The sequence below is a fragment of the Crocuta crocuta genome, unplaced genomic scaffold, assembly GCF_008692635.1.
Source record: "Crocuta crocuta isolate KB4526 unplaced genomic scaffold, BGI_CrCroc_1.0 scaffold112, whole genome shotgun sequence".
Taxonomy (NCBI): Eukaryota; Metazoa; Chordata; class Mammalia; order Carnivora; family Hyaenidae; genus Crocuta; species Crocuta crocuta.
Genome location: NW_027528818.1, coordinates 4502837 through 4527086, shown reverse-complemented (window position 1 = coordinate 4527086; position 24250 = coordinate 4502837). Strand labels below are relative to the sequence as shown.

At 38.6% G+C, this 24250-nt stretch overlaps 1 protein-coding gene across 1 annotated transcript in view; it reads right to left on the bottom strand.

Annotated features, from left to right (window-relative positions):
* RNF150 (ring finger protein 150) overlaps window positions 1-24250 on the bottom strand; it is a 251746-nt gene that overhangs the window by 88182 nt on the left and 139314 nt on the right. The window contains exon 2 of the mRNA XM_077755891.1: window positions 7783-8033. Coding sequence (XP_077612017.1) covers window positions 7783-8033 — 251 coding nt within the window. The remainder of the gene's footprint in view (window positions 1-7782; window positions 8034-24250) is intronic.

Here is a 24250-nt window from a genome sequence, read left to right as displayed (position 1 = left end):
CTCTGTTTCCTCACCTGTAGAATGGGGTTCTACATACAGTGCCTTCATCATAGAGTTAAGAAGAGGTATATCAATGTAAAGAAAGCACTTGGAACAATCAAACCCTATTTACTGTTAAGTGGTCCCAGCTCCTATCAGACATCCCAGCTCTGACTATTTCAGGGCCTTGCCTAAGCTGCCTGGGGAGTCACATTTATGTCTGGGTTTAAGTCTGATTGTGGCAACAGACTGTTCTAGGATTCATCAGAGATGAGGCTCCAGTGGGCTAGACTGCGACATGAAAAGCAGGCCCCTCAAAGTGCTGTGTGTGCTCCGCGACAACCTGCATCCTGTATGGGATGCACCACAGGCCCTTCCACATCCCAGGGCTTGTTCAGAAATGGGAATCAGAGGTCTGGCCACTTCCTTCAGCTCTGTGGAAATAATCAGAGCTTGTATTAAGGTACAGGGAAGCTGGTCGATAGACCAGGGTCCCCAAAGGACACCGGCCTGGAAGAAAGATGACAGGACTGTACGAAAGAAAAGCATCGTGAGTGTAAAAAGAATCCTGCAGACCAGTGGACCCTAAGCAGAGGGGCAGTGGGTCCAGGTGGAGCGTGAGGTTGGGGCTGGTCTCTGCAAACCAGCCTCCTTGCTGCCCTCCCTCCGGGTGCCTGCATGCACGGGGTAAGTGAGGTGTGAGACAAGGAGGGAATGGATTCCAATATTGATATGACCGGAAAGAAAACAAATACATAAAATAATATGACAGAGGGAAAGAGAGTGGGGCATGAGGCCACATTAGCAGACATCAAGTCGTCTTTCGACCTCTTCTCCTGGATGCTCACTCTCCAAGGGAGCTCATCCTGTCCTGGCTGCTTAAATGGCATCTATGTACTGACGGTGCCTGTATGTCTATCTCTAGCTCTTCTTCTCTCCTGACCTCCAGATTTGCATATTGAAATACCTGGCATCTGTGTTAGATACCTGGTAGATATAGGGGCGCCTGGGTGGCTCCATCGTCTCCATCATGGTCTCACAGTTCATGGGTTCAAGCCCTCCACTGGGCTTTGCGCTGACAGCTCAGAGCCTGGAGCCTGCTTCAGATTCTGTGTCTCCCTCTCTCTGCCTCTCCCCTGCTCGTGCTCTGTCTCTCTCTCTCAAAAATAAATAAAACATTAAAAAATTGAAAAAAGATACCTAGTACATATAATAGGCTTCTCAAATTTAACATCTGCAAACTGAAATTCTGAGTTCTCAGCTCCTCAGGCTCTCTTCTCCTGTCTTTCCCATTTTGGTTCATGCTGTGAAAACTGCTTCCTTGACTCTTCTCTTTCTCTCACACATACAGTAAACATGTAATTTACTATCCAANAGAGCCTGGAGCTTGTTTCAGTCTGTGGCTCCCTCTTTCTCTGACCCTCCCCTGCTCACGCTGTCTCTCTCTCTCTTAGAAATAAATAAAACATTAAAAAAAAATTAAAAAAAAAAAAATGATCCTAATCAGATTCCTTCTGACTTCTTGCTCACTCTGGTCCAAATCCATCACCTGCCATCTGACTACTGCACTAGCTTCTGAGTGGGTTTCTATCTGTTTTCATGTGTATTGCATCTGACAGAATTACAATGTAAACTATGTGAGGGCAGAGCCCTTGTCTATAATGTGGAAAACAACTTTTCTTACATATAGCACAGAAACTTCTAGAAGCCTAGAATGGGAAGTGTTAAGAGTTTATGCCTCTGGGGAGAGCTAGAGGAAGGGAAGTTGATAAAGAGACTTTGAGGTGGGAAGAAATTTACTTTTAAATACACACCCTTTTGTTTGGTTGGTTTTTTTAAAACTGTGTGCATACACTATTACTGTAAATTAAAAACCACTGCTACATGGGGAATTAGTCTCCAAGAAAGCCAGATTCTTTCTCTGTAGTCTATTTATATGCTTTCCTTTTCCCATAACTCTGGAGAAAAGATAGAAAAAAGATCCCATTTCATTTCAAAGTGTGTCAGCTGAGTTAAAAAACCCCATCTAGATTTAACTCTTTGTGAATTATATAAGAATTGAGCTGTTTGCTTGTTTGTTTATTTATTCATTTGTTTAGGGTGGTGGCGTGGCTTAGTTGGTTGAGTGTCCAACTTTTGATTTCAGCTCAGGTTATGATCCCCGGGGCATGGGATCGAGCCCCCCCTTTGGCTCTGAGCTGAGCATGGAGCCTGATTGAGATTCTCTCACTCTTTCTCACTCTTTCTCTCTCTCTCTCCCTTTGCCCCTCCACCCTGCTCACATGTAGGCGCGCTCTCTCTCACAATAAAACAAAACAAAACAAAAAAGAATTGAGCTATTTAAATTGGGGTGGGTCTTATTTTCTAAGAACTGCCTTATGTATTAAAGGTGATCTAGCTAACAACTATCTAATACGTCACACGTATTTTGTTACTCAATTCCCCTTGGATGCAGCTGATAGGAGTTCAGTCTCACTTTACATGTGAGGAAGTACAGGCTAGAAAGGCAAAGTACCTAACCTGTGTCAAGTCACACAACTAGGAATAGTTATGTGTACACCCACCAGAGTACAGATTTGAATCCAGACCTGTCGGACTCCAAAGCTGTTGTCTTTAATGATTACCCGGCACTAGATTTATCTTGGTGTAATTGTTTTAGGAGACTCAGCACACCCGCCAAATCTCTCCCTTCAGTTTCAGTTGTACCTTTATTCTCCATGTCACTACCTAAAAGAGCTTGGTGTGAGGCTACTAACATAGAGAATATCTAGAAAATCTTACTCCGTGGGAAATGGCATTGAAGTGATCTTCTCCACATTCAGCACACATGTGAGCTAGTGATCATGTAAGATGATGGTGACTTTTCTTCAGCTGTAATCCGCACAAAGCCAAGCAGAAACTGAAGTGCTCACTCACCTGCCTAATTCAATCAGTCTCTCTTGCACATACCTGAATGGTTGAATACTTCACCAATGCAACATTAAGGCCTTGGATATTCCATTTTAGGCTGTGAGCCTCCATCTAACCTGAGAGTCGATTGTTCTGAAGGGCCAGTACTGCTTTAATAAAAATAAATGACTTAAGTTAACCTGAGGCTTATTGTAGCTATAGCTTGCATAGCTGAAGCTTTCTATTGAATAGAATGGGGCACTGTCCATCAGAGGAGAAATCTTTTTCTAAAGGAAATTATATGTTCTTATTCCATCCATCAAAGGACCAAAGTATAGTGCCTATTTTGATCAGGGAACAGTGCTAACTTTTAACATGATCCCAAGTCACGGAGTGACCCTGAGGGTGTTATCCTACAATTTAAGGAAAGTTAATAAAATTGGAGCAGAGTAGAAGCTTAAACCCTATGAGCCACTTCCACACCATCCACTTCCCATTAACTTTTCACCTAAATCACAGAGTATTCATATGCTAGAGACATGCAAACAACATTTACCTGCACAAAGTAGATTAGTGATTGAAATAATTAATGAACTAACAGATTCAAGCTTAAAATCTCCTGGTTGACTGAATTGCCTAATGACGGCTTGGACTATGCACAGACTCAAAAATATAGGGTTACCATTTTCACTCATTATTGTCAAATTAGCAAGGTATCTTAGCAATAAATGACTTATATAGGCTTAGTTTCTTAATATGTAAACTTTGGTGACCAGTGAAACCAAATATATTAGTTCTTTGTCTATTTTCATTGCCTTCTGTCTGATAGTACATGTCCATTTAAATTCCAGAATATTCAATAAAAGTGGTAAAGTTAGATTTATAAGTAGTCATCAAGGAATCTATATGATAGTAATAATGGATATCATTAAAGTGAGAGCTTAAGGGGCGCCTGGGTGGCTTAGTCGGTTGAGCGTCCGACTTTCGCTTAGGTCATGATCTCGTGGTTCGTGGGTTCGAGCCCCGCATCGGGCTCTGTGCTGACTGCCAGCTCAGAGCCTGGAGCCTGTTTCGGAGTCTGTGTCTCCCTCTCTCTCTCTGACCCTCCCCTGCTCACGCTGTCTCTCTCTCTCTCTCTCTCCTAGAAATAAATAAAAAAAAACATTTAAAAAAAGTGAGAGCTTAGGAAGTCATTAGCTTCATGTTCAGAGGCTTTAAAAAATATACAGTAGCCCATAACCATAAGAGGAAGGTATATTCTCATTTAGTTTAGAAAACCAAAGCATGAAGAGATTAAGAATCTAGCCCATGTTTGGTAAGTGGTGGAACTAGACTACTATATAACTACTAAAAATCATGTTTTAAAGATTATTTCATGACAAGGGAAAATGTTCACCAGGTAATTAAAAAATAGAATACAAATCTTACATGTGTATTTGTGTCTCATGCATAGACACGTATATAATCACAATTTACTGAATATATATTTAGGTGGTTACAAAACCTGAAAAGTAATGTACTCAGTGGTTAACAATTCCAATGGGTAATGGGTGATTTGTCTTCTCTTTTAGTGTTTTTTGAATGGCACAATTTATTAGATTGAGCATGTATCATTTTGAGAATCAGAAAAGATGCAGTAATACTATTTTTAGAAATTGTTCCAGAAGCTGTTGAAAATTTAAACAAATCAATTGCCATAAAATAGGAAAAGTCAAAGAGTTGTCCTTTTAAACAATAACCCAGACCTTACTGCCATGAGGAAATTTTCTACTAATACTTGAAGAATCAGCTAATTGAAGGGGCATCTAGGTGACAGTTGGTTTAGTATCCGACTCTTAATTTCTGCTCAGGTCATGATCTCACGATTCGTGAGTTAGAGCCCTGAGTCAGGCTCTGCAGCACAGAGCCTGTTTGGAATTCTTTCCCACCCTCTTTCTCTGTCTTTCCTCCACTCATGCTTTCTTACTCCCTCTCAAAATAAATAAATAAACATTAAAAATATTTTTTAAAAAGAATCAGCCAGTTCCACTGCTATTTAAAATGCCTTTGAGCTGGGCTCTCCTATGGTACTTTCCATGATGATAGGAATGGCTACCAAATGGCAGTACACTTATAGGACATTCAAAATGTAGCTAGTGTAACTGAGAAACAGAATTTTAAATTTTATTTTATTACAACTAATTTAAATTTAAATGGTCACACATGGCTAGTGTCTACTGTGTTGGACATTGTGGCTCTAGACTGCAAAAAATGGAGGAAAATTTTCAAATTTCTCAAAAAAGCCAGTATAACCATTACCTGAAAATGATAGAAATGTAAACTATGGATGAATTTCACATATGAATACCAGGGTAAAAATAAATAAAATACAAATACAACCTAGCATATGTTAGAATAGCATGCCTGAAGATTCAGGATGGTTTGATATTGATAAATCCATTAATGAAATACACTCCTACTAACAGATCAAGAGAGAAAACTCAGACGATAGCTGTTGAAAAGGCATTTGTTACAATTAAACTTGCTTCTTGATTAAAATGATAAAATCCTTATTATTATTAAGGGTTGTTAAGACAATTATGTATGAAAATATATAGAGAACTCTTAGAACATGTCTGCATATAGTACTATAAAATATTACCATTATTAAGGTAATAATAAGGCATGTTATAATAATTTAAAAATGATTTATATAGGAAAAATACTTCATTTATAATAGCAACACAATTATTAAATACTAACGAATAAATATAAGAAAACGTGCAAGATTAAATAAGAATATTTAGAAATGCTAGTAGGAGACAAAAAAGAATCATTGAATAAAGGGCAAACACATATGATACTTAGAAAGATTCAACATCATAAGGTTATAAATTATTCTGTAAACTTAAAAAAGATAACAATATGGGGCGCCTGGGTAGCTCAGTCGGTTTAGCATCCGACTTCAGTTCAGGTCATGATCTCACAGTTCGTGGGTTCGAGCCTCCCGTCAGGCTCTGTGCTGACAGCTAGCTTAGAGCCTGGAGCCTGTTTCAGATTCTGTGTCTGCCTCTCTCTCTGGCCCTCCCCTGCTCATGCTGTCTCTCTCTCTCTCAGAAATAAATAAAACATTAAAAAAATAAAAAAGATAATAGTGATTCTAAATTTATATAAAAATAGACATAAGAAGTGAAGGTAGAAAAATAAAGAAAGATTCTGTGCTCAATATTCTTACAGTGCTATTACAGTGCTAAATATTATAGTGCTAAAGTACTCAAAATAGTCTGGTCTCGGAGGATGAATAGACAGATTATGGTACAGTTTAGAGGGCACAGAAATAGAACTTAATACATAAGAGTATTTAATATATGCTGAATGGGGATACTGCATATGAGGGGGAGGAAGATTAATTATTGAATAAATACCTGTCATAAAATCTAGTAGGTAGGCCATCTGGAATGAAACAATGTTGGCCTTCTACTTAGTTCTTTACGCTGAGATAAGTTCTCTGTAGATTAATGACTTAATCATAAAACTGAAATAAAAAGTAGTGGGTGAAAATTAGAGAATGTTTTTCTATAGTCTTGGGCTGTAGAAGATCTTATTACACAAAACTCAGGAGCTACATAAAAAGGTAAGTTCAGTTATGTAAAACCCCCAAATTCCTTCATGGCAAAAAGCACCACAGATAAATCAAAGGCAATGACAAACTGGGAGGATAAAACTGTCAGTTTTATGTTGGTTAACTCCTACGACTAATACTCTTCTCTTCAATTTCTTTGACTTACACAGATAAGTAAGAAAATGACCAACAAACTTAACTGAAAAGTGGTCAGATAATATAAGCATGTATCAGAGAAAAATATTTCACTTTTTCTATTTTGCTTCAAAAGATGTTCAACATTATTTGTGATAAGAAAAATGGGATAACATTTTTAACTTATCAAATTGCATACAACAAAAAGGTCTAACATTCTTTTGCCAAGGATATGGGAAAACAGTGTTATTAGTATATTATTGTATATGTTAGTATAAAGAGTACTATACTAATGTTTATATTAGTATTAAACAGTATTCGTTTATCATTGGTTAACACAAAAATTCTTTCAACCTTTTTGGCAGACTTTGGGCAATTTGATCATAGTTTAATATACATATACCATCATCCTAGCTGTTAAACTTCCAAAATTTACTTTAGAGGTATACTCACAAATGTGCTTTGTGTCACACATACTTTTTTTTAACAGAGCTGGTTTGATAGATGTGAAATATGCAGAAAATGAAATGTTATACAGTCATTAAAAATGGGAAAGCAGCTTGTACTGAGTGTGGCGATGACTAGTTTCCAAGAAGTGAGAAATAAGGGTATAAAGTGTGCTATCAATTGTTTAAAAATGTGTGTGTGTTTGTAAGCACGTGAAATATCCCTGGAAGAGAAGGTATTCCAGGAAGATGACTGGATAATTGAGGGACAGACAAGGAAGGCAATTACTCTTAACTTCATACCATTTTATACCTTTGCATTTATACTAAATATATCTTATTTATTTATATATTTAGTATAAATATATCACATTCCAGAAGGAAATCCTGGCTTTCCCCACACAACATTGCCACTATGAGTACAATCTCAGCTCATTCCTCTTTCTACCTTTATTATGTGCCTAAATAAATGTCAAAAAAAAAAAAAATGAGCAAGAGGAATGTGGGAGAAAGCATCTCAATATTACAGAACAATAATAGTAAAGATCAAAACATGTGTATTTGGGAAAGATCTGAAAAACAATATGGCAAATGGTAACAGTGTTTATGTTGAGTGGCGGATAATAGGTTCTTTTGTTTTTGTCTTGGTACTTTCTGTGCTTTCCAAAGTTTATATAATAATATGCATTACTTTTATAGTATTTTTCATTAAAAAAATTTTTTGCTACTCACCTGGTTCCTGTCCCTGGCATTTGCATATCGAAACCTCTGGATATAGTAGAAGACCAGCCATGCGAGGGATATGATCATCAGAACAATGAAGGAGATGGAGACAAACACAACCGAAGTGCGGCTCACGTATTTCTGCAAGTTCCGGGTTCCGATGGTGATGTACATGGTCACGGTGATGTTCCTTTCCAGAAGGCTTACTATCTCCTTCCCTTTTGGTTCAGGAATCATTATTGCCACGATGTCTTCAACACCTGTTGTGACAGAGGCAAGAGAGAGACAGTAAGAATAAGGGGATGAGAGAGAGAGGGAGAAAATCATAGTGAACTGTCTAGACAAGGTAAGATGTAGCCAAATAATGACTACTTTTGATAATTCTATGCCAGATCTAATAGCTGGAAATGGAGCCAAATTCTCAACCTCCTTCAGCTACCTTGGGAGGCTGCTGTCTTATATAGGAGAAAAGAACCTAAACTGAACTCATGACTTTGGTACCATGAGGTCCTGATCATGCTACTCTCTGGCTCTCTAAGGTGCTGACCCTGGTCTGGTAAAGGTGGACCCTTCCCACTTAGCCCAGTTTACAGTTCTCTGTGGCTTTTCACAGACACTGAGCAGGGGAAGGGCACCTGCTACTCCATAGTAAAAGGGTAAAATGCTCAGTTCTATGCTACCTGTCCGTATACTCCCTTTCCCCCTCACAGCACTAGAAATACTCAATTCTCTATCATTTCTAAGGCAATTTTCTCCTATGCTGAGTACCCACAGTAACCCCAAAAGGGTTTCTTTCAAGTTCTAATGATCTGTAAACATAAAATCATGGTCTTGAAACTATTTTCTGCTTATTTCATCTAATTCAGTGTAAACAGCTTGCGTTTCCTCACACCAAGCAAAGGGATGGTGGAGGCTGTACAGATAATTTCCAAATCGTTTTACCTCAACTGTCAAATACCCTTTCTACCACAATATCCATTACGGTACAGTTTGAAGCAAAAGTGACAATTTTGGGGAGGTAAGTTACCTGGGTCATTGTCCCTTTTCTTTATGACATTGTGAGTGGGACAGCCTCTTGCTGAGAAGTTCTGGGGACTCTACAGTGAGTCTTTAGTAAGGATATGGTTTCAACTCCAAAATGACCAACTCAACACGTCACTGTGGCTGATACTTGAGCTAGAATATTAATTTCAATTTCACAAGGGTAGGTTCTCAGGAATCACCCCCAATTCATGCTCATAAAGTTCTTTAAGAGCCCCACTTCTATATGGACATAGTCCATCATCCTCTGGGGTCACTACAAATCAAAAGGTGCAATTTTGCAATTAGGACACTGTAGATTCAGGGCAAAATTAAACACTGCTACAGCTGCTTAAAGCTGGCCTTGTTCACGTGCAGAGGTCAGTCAGCTACCAGAACTACCAGATTATACTTGCTCAGAGTGTAACAAGCTCTTAGAGGCTACTTAGGGCTTTCACTTGACCTTGATCTCTAGGCAAGTTTTCAATATTAAATTCCTTGATGGTATTTCATGGAATAAATATTTTGAAAGCTAACTACATACAAAGGTATCTGTGTGTGCTACATGAATTATATATTTTTAAAAATTCCTAAAACCATTGTATTGGTCCAACTGTACAAATCATAAACCCACACGGTATTTAGATTTGGCTATTATTTCTGGGAATTACTGAAGCCGATGGCTTGAATTTCAACTTTGCAGAATATTACTGACAATTCTGATGCTCCTTCTCTTTTCATGTTTACTTTGGCTAATGGCTGCCTGTGGTCTGAGGTTTTATGAGGGATTAGGGCTGCTGATGGGTTTTGTCTCTACAGAAATATGATCTTTTGTGTATACTGGACTAATCTGGTGTGGTGAGGCTCATTCCAGTGCTGTAGCTCTCTTACAGGTATTTAAGTAGTGGTATAATTATAATTTTTCACTTAATTTACTTCCATACTTATATGTTTAAAGCATGTCTGTTCAAGACTGTAGAATTTGATTTCTGAAGATGGGATCTTGGGGTTGTTTATGAGTCTGTATATGCTCAAACATGTACAAATTCTACATTTTTATTCCTATTTCAGTCCTTTTAATTATCTATTTTTATTGAAGTATAGTTGACATTTAGTTCTGTATTAGTTTCAGATGTACACCATAGTGATCTGACAATTCAGTTATGCTATGCTCACCATGATAGGTTTTACATTTTTTAGCAGTTAAATTTTATTAATATATTCCTTTATGGGTTCCACTTTTGATTCTCTGCCTAGAAACTGCTTCCCCACTCAAGATGATAGACATACTGATTGAAAATGGCTTCTCAAAACACGATTTTTTACATTTAAATCTTAAACAACCTGAATGTGACTTAGTAACAATATTTACTGAGCTCTTATAATGTGACAGGCAGAGAAGAGACAGGATGCAGTTTATTTTTCCCTTAAATTCTCAGGTCTGTTCGGATCTATTTTTGGACTTTACAGTAAGGTTGACCTGTCTTTTGCTGAACTTGCATCAGGCTGCTTTAGTTGTGTAGTTTTTAACATATCTATTATCTGGTGGCCTAACTCTGTCTTCACTAACTCTCCTCCATACAACTGTCTTATTACCTGCTTATACTTAACAGACCATAGAGCTTAAGAATGAAGAGTCAAACCCCAGCTCAGCATTTTAAAAACAGGCAATCAAATTTTAGGTATCCACAAAGTTTTAAATTACATCATCATCCATTTTTAGGGACCTAAGAGAACATTTTCTCGTCCTGCGGGGTAAAGTATAATTAACTATTTTAAAGTGTTTATTTTAAATGTAAGTGCTTAGTTAACAGTGCCTGTGCTTGTACCCCTGGTGTACCTTCACGATAGAGGTAACCACTTGTAAAGAGAAACAGTGAAAATGCCAGTGAGGCAGTTCTATTCATTTAGACCTCAACTTTATTCATCTTTCTAGGGCCGATAATGGTTAAAAAAAATAGACAGGATTTTGGATATTTCCCTATGAGCTTTAGGCTATGGGTTATTGTGCATGGTAAAAAGGGAATGCATTTCTCCCAGTAGCAATAGTCATTAAGAATTTAGGTACTTAGGACATCCCAAAACAGTACAATGAAGTGGATCTGGATGAGTTATCTCATCAATGCACATAATCCAGGGCGAAAACTACTATAAGGTCTCATATGTTCAAATGAGACATGTGTACCAATGTGAGTAATCACGTAACTCCCCGATCTGTGCTTTATTTTGAAATGTGCAGCTGTATTGTCAGGGAGGAGCCAGCAGATTCTCCCCAGGTATACGGTAGTGTAATTGCTTTTGGGGGGGTATGTGTGAGGGAGGGAGAGAAGCAGGGGTGAGAAGGCACTGAAAGCCTGAGTGAGATCAGAGTTACATGCAGCCCTAAGTATCTAATCTAGGACACATGGGAGGCCCAGAGACTCAGGGAAGAGAAGTTAACAAGTAGCAGATTTTATGGGGTTATTATCTACAGAAACACTACTATTTGGGTGGTTCTGTATTTATTGTAACACCTAATCATTCTAATACTGAGTGCGGCTTTTTGTGAAATTATGTCAGCCAACCCTTCATTTCCCTCCCAAAGGCACTGTATACAACTGAGTGATCGCTGTTATATAATTATTGTGTATTCTGGAAAAGCTCTTCAGTCCTGCGGGACAATGTGTGACCGGCACACATACGACCTGGCGGCCAGACAAACAGCAAGGAGTGCTCTGTATTTTTAGTGCTTCCTTTCCCAGGAGAGTGCTCAATTGCCATGATCTCATTTGGTATACACAGATAGTAAGGGATCAGAGCAAAAGTTCAGAAAGCTAAAAGAGGATTAATAACCATAAAGTCCTTTACTTATAAATTCAGAATCAGGCTGTTTAACCATAGCATTAAGAGAGTGTCTAGAACACCAGCAGAGTGCTAGACATTTGATAGGGCTGGCAGCCTCGTTCCTCCCCGTGCATCTTGGAGGGTGCTAACATCCCTCCTAGGTTTGTGTGACCAAAAATCCTTTTTCAATTCCCTGTATCCTCTACAGACCATCTTTTGGAATTAGGCAATAATAAGAAAAGCCTACAGTGTTCCATTTGCAGAAAATTTCTATTTAGGGGCGCCTGGGTGGCTCAGTCAGTTAAGCGTTTGACTTCGGCTCAGGTCATGATCTCATGGTTCGTGGGTTTGAGCCCCGTGTGGGGCTCTGTGCTCACAGCTAGCTCAGAGCCTGGAGCCTGTTTCAGATTCTGTATCTCCCTCTCTCTCTGACCCTCCCCTGCTCACACTGTCACTCTCTGTCTCAGAAATAAATAGAACATTAATTTTTTTTAAATTTCTATTTATATACTTAATATTTACTGTTTTTTACAATAAGATCCTGATGATCATCTATTCTTGTGACATAATGTATATAAATTGATCTCAAAAACTGCAAATTATTTCCATAAATGTAAAGTATTACCACTTAATTAAACATATTTTAATAGACACAGATGTAAAAATCCTAAATAAAGCACTCACAAATAGAACTCAACAATACAGTAAAAGAATCTTCAAGATCAAGTGGGATTTATTTAAGGAACATGAGGAATATGAGGATTTATTTAAGGAATATGAGGAATATTAGAAAATACATTAATGCTTTTTAATACACTAACAAATTAAAGGAACAAAGCCTAGCATCAGCTTGTAGAGCTAGCTGTCCTTCAGTATCTGGTCTCTTTCTTGCCTATGGTATTAGTGTTTTAGGTAGGCACAGGCTGACCAGTTGGAAAGTGTTCATTCCTAGCCTCCCTTGCAGCTAAATGTGGCTACGCAATTAATATTTGGCCACTGAGACGTGAAAGAAGATGATGTTTGCCACTTTAGGGTCTTATCCACAAAGGATGGAGTATGTGCTCCCCAGATTGTGTCCCCTTTTCCCTGACTTCAGCTAAGCTTCTTGGAGAAGGAAGCCACATGTCGAGGATGGTACCCATTCCTGATTCTTATTAAGAACAGTATAAGGGAATTTCCTTAATGTGATAAAGATCTTCCAGAAGTAGCACACTGAATGGAGGAAACAACACTAGAAGTTCTCCAATTCAAATCATGAGTAAGACCAGGAGGAGCCAACATTTAAAGTAGGAGTGATATCTGGCACAAAGAGACATAGAAACTAAAGTGTAAATCTTGGAAAGGAAGAGTGCAAGCTGTCATTATTTGAGAAAATCACATGACCACCTTGAAAAGCCAAGATAATTTAGCTTTTAAAATTAGAAGACCATTCATGTGAGGTGCCTGAGTGGCTTAGTCAGATAAGCGTCCGACTTTGGCTCAGGTCATGATCTCACAGTTCACTAGTTCGAGCCCCACATCAGGCTCTGTGCTGACAGCTCACATCTGGAGCCTGCTTCAGATTCTGTGTCTCCCTCTCTCTCTGCCCCTCCCCACTCACACTCTGTATCTCTCTCTCTCAAAAATAAATACAAAACATTAATTTTTTTTAATTAGAGGAACATTCAGTAAATACAAGATTCAAGATTCACATTGAAAATGAAGAACTTTCTGTACACCAGCAATATGTAATCAGAAAATGTAATGGAAAAAAATGATCTATACATAACACAACAGATGTTATAAAGTATCTAAACATACCCCTAATAAACACTACCGCCATATGAAGAAAACTGCACAGGGACACCGGGGTGGCTCAGTCGGTTAAACGTCTGACTCTTGATTTTGGCTCAGGTCATGATCTCATGGTTCATGAAATTGAGCCCCTTGGGATTCTCTCTCCCTCCCTCTTTGTCCACTGCCTCCCACCCCCACTGCTTGTACGCTCATGTGTGCCCGAGCTCTCTCTCAAATATAAACACTAAAAACAAGAAAATTGTACAATAAAGTTTCTCTGAAAGACATAAAAAATTTCTGAAGTAGATTTCAACTTAACCCAAGAGTTATTTAGTATTATATAGTTTCCACACACATGTGATTTTTAAAGTTATCCATTTGTAATTATTACTATTTTATTGTTTCATTACGGTCAAGGAACACAGGTTCTTGATATTATTCTTTAATCATCTAATACATGGATAAATATTCCGTTTGTGTTCAGAAATATTGTACTCAAGACCATTCTTTGGTATATATCTCTCATTGATTAAACTTATTAATTACATTCAGATTTTCCATATCTCTGCTTATTTTTGTCTACATAATTGGTGGAAAGGGGCATCTTAAAATGTCTCATACAACTGTTGCTCTTTTTTCTCTCTGAGGTCTTATTAGTTGCTGTTCATTATTCTGAGTTTCTAAGGTAAACTGAATATGCATTCATGATGGTTATATTGTGATATATATTGTTTGCTGGGGACAGGTCTGAGATCATCAAGATTCTTAGTCTTTAGAAGTGATCTGTTCTTCCTTTTTGTAACCTTTTGAAGTTAACATTTTTTAAATGTTTGTTTATTTTGGAGAGAGAGAGAGACAGAGTGTGAGTGGGTGAGGGGCAGAGAGATTGGGAGACAGAATCCCAAGTGGGCTACAGGCTCTGAGCTGTCAGCACAAAGCGAGATCATGACCTGAAGTCGAACGCTTAATTGACTGAGTCACTCAGGCGCCCCAATAACCTTTGGAATTTATAAGTGAGAACAGTCTTTGATGTTTTTAAATGTTATTACATCTATGAGTATTCATCAGGTAGTTTGGTAGCACTATCTCCCTATCCATGGTTTTGGTTCTGGGCAGCTAACTGCAGTCCAGCAGCACGTGATCATCCTCCTGACTCACCATCAGAAGGCCCAGGGTAGCCTAACACTATGTCACAGTGCTCCATCATTCACGTCACTCCATCTCATCGTGCAGGCATTTTATCATCTCACAGGGTCACAAGAAGAAGGGTGAGTGCAGTACAATACGGTATTTTGGGACAGAGACCACATTCACAGAACTTTTATTACACTATACTGTTATATTCTTCTATTTCATTACTGTTATTGCTCTCTTATTCTGCCCAACTTATAAATTAACCTTTGTATAGGTATGTAGAGGAACACAACTGCATATACAGGGTTTGGTACTATTTGTGGTATCCTCTGGGGGTCCTGGAACATCTTCCTGCAGATAAGGGGGGACCATTGTACGCGGACACTTTCAACCAGAGGTATTTCATTATTTTTCAAACATGTGTCTCTATACTTTATTCAACTATTTACTCCTATATTTTTTCTTTCCTGTGATTCCTATTAACCTGTTGGTGGTATTTATTCTATTCGCTCTAATTGTATACTTTCGCCCTCTCATTAAAAAACTTTTTATTTTGAAATAATTATAGACTAATAGTGGCAAAAGTAGTACACAGAGGCCCTATGCACACATCTCCCAACTTCCCCCAGCAGTGGCCTCTGGCATACACAGTGCATTATCAAAACATGAAGTTGACCAGCACATTATAATTAACCAGCTTATAGGATTTAGACTTTACCAGTTTTGGCATCTGCAGATTTTTAAAACGTCTTTGTGTAAAATTCCATGACATTTTATGGGATTCTCTCTCTCCCTCTCTCTCTGCCCCTCCCTTGCTCGCTCGCTCTCTCTCTCTCTCACACACACACACACACTCTCTCTCTCTCAAATAAATTTTAAAAAACCCTTATAAATGGAATCTTACAGTATGTAACACTTTGTCTTTTTTTTTTTTTTTAAATCAACACAATGCCAAAGCTGTTGCATGTATCAGTAATTCATTTTTTTAACTGATAAATAATATTCTATGGTATGGAATATTTAACCACAGTTGAACTATTCATCCATTGTTGGATATATGGGTTACTTCCAGTTTTTGGCTATTAAGAATAAAGCTACTATAACGTAGTGTACAAGTGTTTGTGCGAACATAAGTTTTAATTTCTCTGGGATTAATGTCAAGGAGAGCATTGTTAGGTTGTATGGTAGCTGCATGTTTGGTTTTTAACAGAAATTACCGGATTGTTTTCCAGAGAGGCTCTATCATTTTACATTCCCACTGGCAATGTGTGAGTGATCCAGTTTCTCGGCGTCCTTGCCAGCATTTGGAATTACCACTGTATTTCAGCCCTTCTGATAAGTATATAGTGGTATTTCATTGTGTCTTTTATAATTTCTCTTCATCTATTCTCTGCTGAGCCTGATGGGGATTCTGTGTCTCTCTCACTCTCTGCCCTTCCCTCACTCGCTCGCTCTCTCTCTCCCTGAGATTTTCTCACTTTTTCAAAAATGAATAATAAAACATTTAAAAAAATAATGGTAGTACTCTTCAGATGTCTTGTTACCCCTGCCTGTGAGTTCCTATTTCTCTGGTGGAATCAGCTATGCTGCCCAGTAATATTGTCTGTAGAAAACCCAAGGCAGGAGCCCTAGTTTCATTCATCCAGGAGAGATTAAGGAGAGCTACAAATTGCTCAGATGGCCCTCAGAACAACCAGTGCTTCTGCCGAGCAGGTGGGCTCTCTGCAATACTGGAGACCACTCACCCTCCTCTCAGGTGGTGCCAGTGCCTTCGCCTGAGCCACTGCTGAAGTCCAAGCCTCCTAAGTCAGGAATTATCTCCGACTCCATCTTTTACCCATGTCCTGCTTCTCAAACTTCCCTGTGTGATTTGCAACCTTGAGTCTCTGGCTGACAAACCCCCTAGTAGCTTCCATGTCTTCTTAGAACCATTCCTTTACCTCTTGGCTTTGATTCATCTGGTGCCCGACAAGGACACTAGTTCTCTGCACTATGATTAAGAGGAAAGTTTTGGTTTCAAAATTTTTTCTTTATTTTTATTAAACCCCACTCCATATACCTCAGGCCAGAAGACGGTCTGATGTCCAAGTTCCACTTTGCTACTTCCAGACTGTTACTCCCAGCCCCTTCCCATCCTCCTTCGAAAGCCACTGGTCTTTGCGATTCTCTCCGCCTGCGTTCACAACCGGTCTCTCATCTCCTTGTTTGTCTACCAACCTTCTGGTCATCTCTTTATCACCCCTTTTAGCCCATGGCTCATAACGTTCATCCTTCTTGGGCTGGAATTTTAGTTTTCACAAGGATGAGCCGCCCAATACGCTCTTCCCCACTGATCTTCCTTTTCCTCTAGTCCTTCTCAAGAAACAAATTCTTACTCACCCTGGATCTTGTCACTACTAGGAAACTGCATCACCTCTGAAATCCCAATTTCAGAGATGTCACTTTCCCAATGCCACCTCGTCTTTGTCTAGCTCTCTTTGTGCACGTAGTTCTCTACCCATGATCTCCCCGCCTCAACACTCTTACTACCATCAGCTCTCTCCTGGCTTCACGTCTGTCCTTGCCTTTGGATCCTATCCTCAGCAATGACCACATGGTCCGCAGTTATCAGCACTACTCTATTAATACCCTCAGCTACCTTGTTCTTCTATGTCTCTACGGAACACGCCCCACGAGATTTGCTTTTTCTGTGCCTCCCTGTGAGCGCGTGAATGCTGCTAAGAGAAAAATCTCACAAGTCATCTGTTTTCACTTCAAATCTAGGATCCCTTTCCACAAACGAACACCCAACACTCCCCATTCTACTCCATTCTGGACCCGCTCTTCCTGTGTCCAGATGATGACCTCAGATCTTTACATCTCTCCTCAAACCTCCTGTGCCTTCTTCCCACCCACCATTTATAGTTAGTGATCTTACTGCAGGAGTCACTGAGAAAAAATACCCACCACAGGGAAATATCATGTCCTGTTACTAAATGAGGTCATTCACAATGAAGCACTTAAACACAGGGCCTGCCATATAAAAACCACGATATAGATGTCAAGTTTTATTAGGATCATTACTGTTTTTACCACTGCCAAATACACAAATGGGACTGCCCTGGCCCCACTCTTTCCTTAGCACGATGCAGGACAAGTCCCTTCTGCTACAAAGGCTTAAATCCTGTAAGTGCAACTGCGCCCCACCAGGTCCATTACTTGTCAGGTGTGGCAAGGCACATAGGACCTTTATTGAGTTAAGACAAAAGCAAACGCCCTCTTTTCCTGCTGATCTTAAGCACAAACATCTGGGAGCGAAGCTGTGGTAACCATCTTAGCACTATAAGGGGGAAAAGAGTAGACACGGAGCAAAATCAGGGCAGAAATAATGTGATAACATGATTTGAGAATTGAGCAAGCCAGACATGAAGTCAGAATACCTTTACACTCTGCAGCTAGCTTGCTAAAGACAGGTTGGGTTGAATTTTCTGCCCTTTGCTTCCATGTGACATAATCAGGTAGTTACCCTCCAAAATGTGTGTGTGTGTGTGTGTGTGTGTGTGTGTGTGTGAGAAACAATCCAGGTCTTCTGAATCCCAAGCCACCATCACTAAGCCTCATTATATTTCCATGTAATTTCTTAGATGGTCTTTAATTTTGCATTATCTGAAATCACATTAACATTCACCCTTGGCATTTTCATCTGTGTACATTTCAGAAAGGATGTCCACATCAGCAAAATTATTGTTGTCTGTCTGCATGTATAATTCCAACATCATGCTAGGCCATGAATGAGTGGTCATTTCAAATGGCACCACAGTGTGTTCTGTTAGCTCTTCTACCCAGGGAGAGGTTAGTGTTATCCTGAACCCTATACCTTTCCTGAAATCCATGTGTGACTACACTTGCTGGGGACTGGAATACATCCCCACTTCTGTATTACTTCTGGTATTACTGTATTAGTCTGGTATTACTTCTGGAATATTACTGTATTACTTCTGGAATACAGTTCTAGTCTGGACTATAAAAATAGTTTTCAGGGGATAAAAACAAATTCACAGTAGAACTAATTAAGGCCTGTAAAATCTATCATTCAGGAACCAGACAGATAATCTGTAGTGTCAATCAACAGACATGATTCCTCCAGAAGACTTTTAGGCTCAAAATATTAAAGGTTCATCTGAGTTACTGGGTAAAAACTGGTTGATCTGTGCTCTGTTGATGCTTTGCTGAAAACTTGAAATATGTCAAATGTTGGATGTTTCTGAAGGACATTTTAATCATGCACCAGATTCTTTAAGTGGAGATGTATCATTACAGTCAGACAGACACTCAATAACAACTTTTATCAGGTCAAAAATGTTTAAAGGAGATGCTAACAATAGCCCATTTTATTTTCTTTGGAATGGTTCTAGTAACTTAACTCACTGATGTCAGTTCCGCAGCTACACTTGAGATGATCAATGACTCACACTTTTTAACTAATTAATTTTATTTTATTTTTAAATATAATTTATTGTCAAGTTGGCTAACATACGGTGCATACAGTGTGCTCTTGCTTTTTGGGGTAGATTCCCATGATTCAATGCTTACATACAACACCCAGTACTCATCTCAACAAGTGCCCTCTTCCATGCCCATCACCCATTTCCCCTCTCCCCTGCCCCCCCCCATCACCCTCATTTTGTTCTTTGTATTTAGGAGTCTCTTATGGTTTGGGTCCCTCCCTTTTTGTAACTATTTTTCCCCTTTCCTTTTCCCATGGTCTTCTGTTAAGTTTCTCAATGACTCACACTTTTTTAAAAAAATCATATTTTTTCCTGATTTACAAGTGTGTAGAATTTTCTGTGAATTGTGATAACTGTATGGGGGGTAATGAATATGTGATATTTTATTTATAGCCCCACCTGTAGCATATTTTTAGAACATAGTAAATCAGACTCAAAAATAATTTATTCCTAGTTTTTGTGAGAATTTTATATAGTTAAAATGATATTATAGAGGCTGAAATAAAACAGACTGAAATAAAACAAATAACAGAACACTAAACTGATCTGTACAATAATTCAGTTTTTATTAAGAGCAAATAATCTTTTTAGATTTTTATGTATTTATTTTTTTAAGTGTTTATTTATTTTTGAGAGTGAGCGAGAGAGAGAATGAACAGGGAAGGGACAGAGAAAGAGAGAGAAAGGGAGACACAGAATCCAATGCAGGCTCCAGTCTCCAAGCGGTCAGCACATAGCCCAACATGGAGCCTGAACTCACAAACCAAGAGATCATGATCTGAGCCAAAGTCATGCACCCAACCGAGCCACCTAGAAGCCCCAATTTTTATTATTATTTTTAAATTTACATCCAAGTTAGTTAATGTATGGTGTGATAGTGATTTCAGGAATAGAATTTAGTGATTCACCACTTACATATAACACGCAGTGCACATCCCAGCAAGTGTCCTCCTTAATGCCCTTCACCCACTTAGCCCATCCCCCCAACCAACACCCCTCCAGCAACCCTCACTTTGTTCTCTGTATTTACGAGTTTCTTATGGTTTGTCTCTATTTCTTGTTGATAGCACTGCTATAAACATTGGGGTGCATGTGCCCCTTCAAAACAGCACTTTGGTATTCTTTGGATAAATACCTAGCAGTGCAATTGCTGGGTCATAGGGTAGTTTCATTTTTAATTTTCTGAGGAACCTGCAGAGTGGCTGCACCAGTTTGCATTCCCACCAGCAGTACAAAAGGTTTCCTCTTTCTCCACATCCTCGCCAATATCTGTTGTTGCCTGAGTTGTTAATGTTAGCCATATTAGAGCAAATAATCTTGCTTAAAGAACCTTCTGCTTATGTATAAAGTGTTTTAAATTCTAATTTTAGCTTGGATAAAAACCAATATACCTGCAAGTCTCATTAAGGAGCAAACTGATGGAATCCCAGGATAGCCTAAGAGAGGCCAAAATCCTGCAGCATATCTCCCTCCATTATAATCTAACAAATGAAATTAAATAGCAGAATCATTCCCTATAACTTCTAGGTGGATGACCTTGGGAGGTTTAGAAAATCTTTAAGCTTTAGGTTCATCATCTCCAAAACTCTATTAACAAACCTACCAAGTCCAAAGGGGTGAGTGAGGATTAAATGAAATAATGCATATAAAAAACCCAGAAATAGTGGGTGCTTAATAAATAGAAGTTACTATTATCATCAGCCTCATTTATCAAATAATCATTTAAAACATTCCAAACAGTATAAAACTTGCATTTAGACCATGGGAAGGGGCGCCTGGGTGGCTTAGTCGGTTAAGCATCTGACTTTCACTTAGGTCATGATCTCGCAGTTCGTGGGTTTGAGCTCCGCGTCGGGCTCTGTGCTGACTGCCAGCTCGGAGACTGGAGCCTATTTCAGAGTCTGTATCTCCCTGTCTCTCTGACCCTCCCCTGCTCACGCTGTCTCTCTCTCTCTCTCTCTCCTAGAAATAAAATATTAAAAAAAAAAAACAAAAACAAAAAATAGACCATGGGAGGTAGGGTAGGGGTGGGAAGAGACACATCAAATTTGGCTTCCAACCTAGTTTCCTCAGGAATAAAGGATGAGCTTCTGAACAAACTTCTACCCCCTACATATCACAGGGACTTCCCCAAACAGCTGGGGGGCCATGAGGCCCATGCAGAGCAAGTCATCATTTCTGCAACATGAAAGGGTTAATTTTCCACCTCATGATGGTCAAGAAAAGGAAACTCTCTGAGGTACGTAATTAGGAAATTAATCTTAAAAAAAAGTGAACATAATTGAGTATGCAATTAATGGCCTAAATCATATTGTTGTTGAAGGTAGTGAAAAATAAAAATTATGTAATTTTTAGCTTTAAAAGAGGCATATAATCAAAGAACACGTGGATTTATATTTTGTTTTGCTTTGAAACACTGGGGAAGATCACATCAATTACTTCCCAGTAGACTATTTTTAACAGTGCATGGCCAAGAACTTAGAATTACACAATTTAAAAAAAAATCACAATGTTGTGGATGTAAGAAGCTTCTAGATATTTATGGTATACTATTATGTGCCATTGAATAGAAGAGGGAAATACATATGAAGCATTTCTTCTCACATTTTTTGCTTAACTGGCAGAAGTATTAAATGTCTCATTATTTGGGGACGCCTAGGTAGCTCAGTCAGTTAAGCATTCGACTTCGGCTCAGGTCATGATCTCACAGTTTGTGGGTTTGAGCCCCATGTCAGGCTCTGAGCTGACAGCTAGCTCAGAGCTCAGAGCCTGGAGCCTGCTTCAGATTCTGTATCCTCCTCTTTCTCTGACCCCCCCCCGCTCATGCTGTCACTCTCTCTCTCTCTCTCTCTCTCCCAGAAATAAAAATAAAACATTAAAAAAAATGTAAATGCCTCATTACTTGATTTGTCTCAAGGTTTCTTTTTATCAATCCCCAAAGTTGTCTTCACTAGTCTTTGGAAACTAAAAATGAGACCTCCTTTTTTTATTAACAGTCCAGATTGGAAAATCCCTTTCTTAAGAGCAATTAAAGTTTTTTTTTTTTTAAAGAGCAATTAAAGTTTATTATTTTGGTTTCTAAGAGGAAGCTGGGAATCCCCACATAGTTTTTCCTATAGTAAGATGACATGGGCTATAAACTCAACAAATAATACTAAGGTCAGTTGAAAGACCAAGTACTAATACATATATTGAGAGAATATAGCAAAAACAGGACAGACCTTGATGATATACCTTGGTGGACAGCAAACGGGCATCTTAAGGCTCAGAGCTCAAACTCCAGTGAAGTAGAGAACACTGCACATCCCTTGGCCAGGCCAGTTGTGATAAATGTTTCTATGAAATACTTTCAGACTAACATGTACATAAATAACATCTATAAGCCTCCTTGGTCTTTATGCCTCCATTAATAGATCTCACGGCAAGGGAGATTTATCTGGGCACGATTTATCTGGATCTCAGGTCTAGGAAGGAGAGAAGAGTGGGACAGTTGGATATGTATTTGGAAAGAGCTCCACAGATCTGAAAAATACCTCCCCATCCTTTCTTCAATACATTCGACACTATAAGCCAAAGAGCTTCTATCATAGATGCTGTCCATTACCCACCCATAGCCCCTAGCCCATACCATTTTAGTGCACATTGTCCTGACTTTCAACTGCCAGCACCTGCATTGCTTTGCCTGAATGGCTTCCCTTGCTTACCAGATATCACTCCGTGTGTAGGGCAAAGAAAGGAGGAATTGCCACGACCACAGAGCAGTCTTGAACTAATGACCAAGGAAATTGTGCATAAGTACCTTGACTCCCTCTTCCCTGTGCTGGTAGGACTCTGTGGCACATTTCCATACATTTCCCAGAGCTCTCCAGTGGGATTAAGCTTCAGTGACTCACGGTGTTAACTTGCTGAAGAATACATCTCTTATTGGCTCCTTTCCTTCCCTGTCACATTTCTCCATTTCCAAACAGGTATTTCCTGGAATCACCTCTCAAATAAATGGCTTATACTTGAATTCTTATTTTAGGTGTCCTTCTGGGAAAACCCAGACCAAGACTGTGCCAACATTTATTTCTCTTCTTTTTTTCTTTTTCTTCCTTTCTTTTCTTTTTCTTTTTTTATAGTTCCCTGAGGCCCTAAATGCTAGCTATCTTGGCTTGTCACACACTGTTTCATAAGTATTACACTTTAAAAGGTTTATATATGGAAAGAAAACATCCAAGGCAAAAACATGAATTCCTCTCCACTAATTGTTAAGCTAAACAATCATTCAGCGGAAGTAGCTTTCATACCTCCTCATGTACACTTGCCCTAAAGATAGTTCTAGTCACATCTGAAAACTACTTGTTCAAACCACCTATCTAAAGGGAGAGTCAAGTATCCTTCTCTCCAACTCTGGCCTTAGGAAAGAAGGATGTTCTTTGGACATTGAGCATTCTGAATGCTAATTTTGAAATTACTGAATATGTCAGTCATTCTGTAAGCATTCACTGAAATTATCGAACATTCTAGAAGGCTCACTAACATGGTAGCCACCAGGCACGTGATGCTATTGAGTATTTGAAATGTAGCTAGTGTGACTGAGGGATTGAAATTTTCAATTTTAATTAATTTAAATTTTAATTTAAAACCACTACTCAGTTTAATTGTTGGAAAACTTTTAAGCATTTTTGAAACAACTTGGGTATGAGAATCTACTTTTTTAAAACATAAATTTTATAAAATTTAAATGTAGACAAGTATGTCTGTCTAAATTTTTATTTTATACTAAATAAATAAGTAAAATAAACATTAGTATCCATATTGAAATATTCTGAAGTGTAAAGTATGTACTGGAATTTGAAAAATAGCAGAAAAAATATCATTAGTTAATATTTGCTATTAATAAAGAGATTTTTATATTGATTAAATGTTGAATGGTAACATCTTAGATATATTAGGTTGCATAAAATATACTAAATTTAACTTGTTTTTTTTTTTTTTAAATAAGACTACTAGAAGATTGGAATTACAAATGCAGGTCACATTATATTTCTATTGGACAGCACTGTTCAGTCACCTTACACACAACTTTTATTGGTTAGCCTTGTGGTAAAATCATTGCTGTATAAAAAGATTAAGAAAACACTCCTCCCTATTCTCTTAAAAAAATTTTTAAATATTTATTTATTTATGAGAGAGAGAGATAGCATGAGCAGGGCAGGGTCAGAGAGAGAGAGGGAGATACAGAATCTGAATCA